This window comes from Equus asinus, chromosome 8 (assembly GCF_041296235.1).
Source record: "Equus asinus isolate D_3611 breed Donkey chromosome 8, EquAss-T2T_v2, whole genome shotgun sequence".
Classification (NCBI taxonomy): Eukaryota; Metazoa; Chordata; class Mammalia; order Perissodactyla; family Equidae; genus Equus; species Equus asinus.
This window is the reverse complement of record NC_091797.1, coordinates 42,645,350-42,649,031: the sequence shown is the minus strand read 5'-3', so window position 1 is coordinate 42,649,031 and position 3,682 is coordinate 42,645,350. Positions and strand designations below refer to the sequence as shown.

The window sequence follows — 3,682 nt, the reverse complement described above, 5'->3', positions numbered from 1 at the left end:
TCATTTCCTGAATAAAAATGTGACTACACCTTTGCTACCTGCTTTATTCAATTTATAAGCAATAAAACTTTATCGAAAACTTTGTGCAACAAAGTTTTCTTTTGAAAGTGTGCAGCGGAGTTTTCTTTCTTTTCAAAGAAATGAGTTGCAGTCTCAGTTTTACAACTTATTTAGTTTCTTTATAAGCAGACGATATAATTATTGTGCTGCCTAAGTCTATAGTTAGAGATTGATGAGTGTTGAGATTGATGAGATTGCTGAGATTGATGGAGTGATCTCTAGAGTAAAATCTCAGGGGTTCTAGTCGGTTCCATGTACAGCCGTGTGATCTGGGGTAGCTTATTTCTTCACTCTCTTGGCCTCAGGAGCTTAATTTGTAAGATTGAATAACAAAATTGCTGACCTCCTGGGGTTACTTTCGTTTTTTAAAAGATTGGCCCTGAGCTAACATCTGTTGCCAATCTTCTTTCTTCTTCTTTTTCTTCTCCCCAAAGGCCTCTAGTACACAGTTGTATATTCCAGTTGTAGGTCCTAGTTCTGCTATGTGGGACGCCCCCTCAGCATGGTTTGAGGAGGTGCTAGATCCCCGCCTGGGATCTGAACCAGCGAAATCCTGCCCACCAAAGCAGAGGGCTCCAATGTAACCACTTGGCCCTGGGCCCACCCCTCTTGGGGTCACTTTGAGAATGAAATGAGGTAAACTATGTCAAATGGTAAACTTTAGTGCTTAGCTCTTAAGGTCCATAAATATTAGTTACATTAACATTTAAATAATTTGTAATTTATATTTATTTTATGTTTTGAGATGTTAAACATATAGAAATTTACAAAGACTAGTAGAAAAAAATACAGATAAAAGACAAAAAATACACTCACCATTCAGAATTAATAGTTATTCCTTATGATCAAACTTCCAGCTATTTTTAAAGAAATAAAACATTATAGATATAGAGACAGCCACAGTCTTTAATCCAATTTCCTCTCCAGAGACATCCATTATCATCAGTTTGGTAGCTACACTCCAAGATCATTCGTGTATACATATATGTTCTTTCTTAAGCATTATATATGTTTTTTAATTTCCATTTTATAAGAAGTGGAGGGAAAGCCCTTAATCCTGGCTTGGTTAAAAGTGTCAGCCCTCAGTTATACAATCAGTGGATTGTTTATCCACCTAGATATTATTGCATCCATTCGTCACCACTACAGAAGCTTCTTGCAGCCTCTGGAGTGATGACTTTGAGAATCCTATAATCTCCAATAAGTGTCAAAGTTTTAATGTTCAAAATCTTAAATCTGTTGTTCAGAACACATGCCACAGCATGATTCAATTACGGCAAAGCATTCTTAGAGCAGTGGATTTGACCCTATTTTGCCTCCTAATGCACCTGAGAGATATAACACATTCTCTTTTAATAAGAGTCACAACTCTATTACTTCTTAACTGCTTAGGAAATTATGCAAAAATATTAGCATGAGACTTTGCCCTTGGTTAACATTGGACAATACACTCACCCTAGGACATAAACCACTGGCAAATAATTGAAGTATAAAGTATCATAGAAGATACAAAATCTTTCAGTCCTATGGGATCATAAGACACAGATAATTAAACTAATCAATGTAGGCTTCCTGGAAGTGGAGTTCTTTGTAAGAATAAAATGTGAGTAAGAGGAGAGAAAATGCTGTTAAAAGAACATTGAATATTAATTCCATTGAGGTTGAGTTCTGGGAAACTCTTTACTTCTGGGAAATGCATTATCTCTTTTTCATCTTTATGGGAAAGCATTCACAACTTCAGAAAAGTCACCCAATCCCAGGGTTAAAATACGCCTTGGTGATGTAAAACAATTTTATCACAGAGGTTTAGGATAGGGCTGGGTAGAGGGGTAGGAGAGATGTTAGAGTCAGGCTCCAGTAAATGGAGTGAATGAATCGGAGGTATAGCTATAAACAATAAAGAGGTCATCTTCTTCCTAAGATTTTGCTTGATCATTTGTACCCTGTTGAGTTTGGATATGACTTTAGGTTTCCCAATATTGATGAGACAATGTTTAGAATGAGATTTCACCTAACAGCAAGCCTAGTTCTCTGATCCAGAGACAAAAGCCACTATTTCCATCCACAGGTTACATATGACTAGAATTTGACGCTTCCCCATAAAAAAAAGTGGATAATTTTGAGTGTTTATTCCCTTGTAAGATTATCAGCTTTTGAAAGTAACTTTTTACACCCTGCCAAACTGAAAAGAATGATTCAAAATGTTGGTAAATAGGCACAGCCAGGAGCCTGAAAAGCCACTGCATACTGTGCTCTTCAGACCAAATATTGACTTCATTAACAGCTATTGAAATTCTGGGTTAAGCATCCAGCATTTCCAAGGAAGTTTCTGTTCTACCATTTTACCAGTCATTCCATTTTGAGGGAATATGTCTGTGTTCTTAACAGATACTCATCTTTCTCCTAACAGGTAATACGTGGTCACAGGTGATGGAAAAGGACAACACAAGTTCTTTTGAAGGCTTCTTCCTGGTCGGCTTCTCTGACCGTCCCCACCTAGAGCTGATCCTCTTTGTGGTTGTCCTCACTTTTTATCTGCTGACTCTTCTTGGCAACATGACCATCATCTTACTTTCTGCTCTGGATTCCCGGCTGCACACACCAATGTATTTCTTTTTGGCCAATCTCTCATTTCTAGACATGTGTTTCACCACAGGCTCCATCCCTCAGATGCTCTACAACCTTTGGGGTCCAGATAAGACCATCAGCTATCTGGGTTGTGCCATCCAGCTCTACTTTGTCCTGGCTCTGGGAGGGGTGGAGTGTGTCCTCCTGGCTGTCATGGCATATGACCGCTATGCTGCAGTCTGCAAACCCCTGCACTACACTGTCATCATGCACCCACGTCTCTGTGGGCAGCTGGCTTCAGTGGCATGGCTGAGTGGCTTCAGCAATTCTCTCATAATGGCACCCCAGACATTGATGCTAACCCGCTGTGGGCACATGCGAGTGGACCACTTTCTCTGTGAGATGCCAGCACTAATTGGCATGGCTTGTGTAGATACCATGACCCTTCAGGCACTGGCATTTGCCTTGGCAATCTTTATCATCCTGGCACCACTCTTCCTCATCCTCATCTCTTATGGTTATATTGCAGGAGCAGTCTTTAGGATCAAGTCAGCTGCCGGGCGAAAAAAAGCCTTCAACACCTGTAGCTCCCACTTAATTGTTGTCTCGCTCTTCTATGGTACCATCATATACATGTACCTCCAGCCGGCAAACACTTATTCCCAGGATCAGGGCAAGTTCTTTACTCTTTTCTACACAATTGTCACTCCCAGTGTCAACCCCCTGATCTATACACTGAGAAACAAAGATGTTAAAGAGGCCATGAAGAAGGTGCTAGGGAAGGGGAGTGCAGAAGCTTAGTAGAAAGTGATCACATTTTAGGATTGTCTTTTGACCCATCTTCTATGTATGTTGTTATACCCAGCCAATAAAGGAACGTTCTGGCATTAAAGACTGAAAAAGCACTTAATGAGGAATTCAGTGGTTTAGCTAGGTTGAGAAAATGCAATATTCCTGAGTTGGCAATCACTTGTACTCCTCTCAAGTCCCTCGAAGTCAAGTATTCATCACTAGGAGGGCTCCAATCCAAGACCGAAAGTGACCTATGCTTGCA

General features: G+C 40.1%; 1 protein-coding gene across 1 annotated transcript; it reads left to right on the top strand.

Annotated features, from left to right (window-relative positions):
• The first annotated feature begins 2,490 nt into the window (after positions 1-2,490).
• Positions 2,491-3,429, top strand: LOC106823458 (putative olfactory receptor 2W6). Its single transcript, XM_014829170.1, has one exon. It carries the CDS (start codon positions 2,491-2,493, stop codon positions 3,427-3,429), a length of 939 nt encoding a protein of 312 aa, XP_014684656.1.
• The last annotated feature ends 253 nt before the right edge of the window (positions 3,430-3,682 follow it).

Bases quoted from the DNA above. Each gene is read 5' to 3' on its own strand.
- LOC106823458 (XM_014829170.1), top strand. From the start codon at position 2,491: ATGGAAAAGGACAACACAAGTTCTTTTGAAGGCTTCTTCCTGGTCGGC.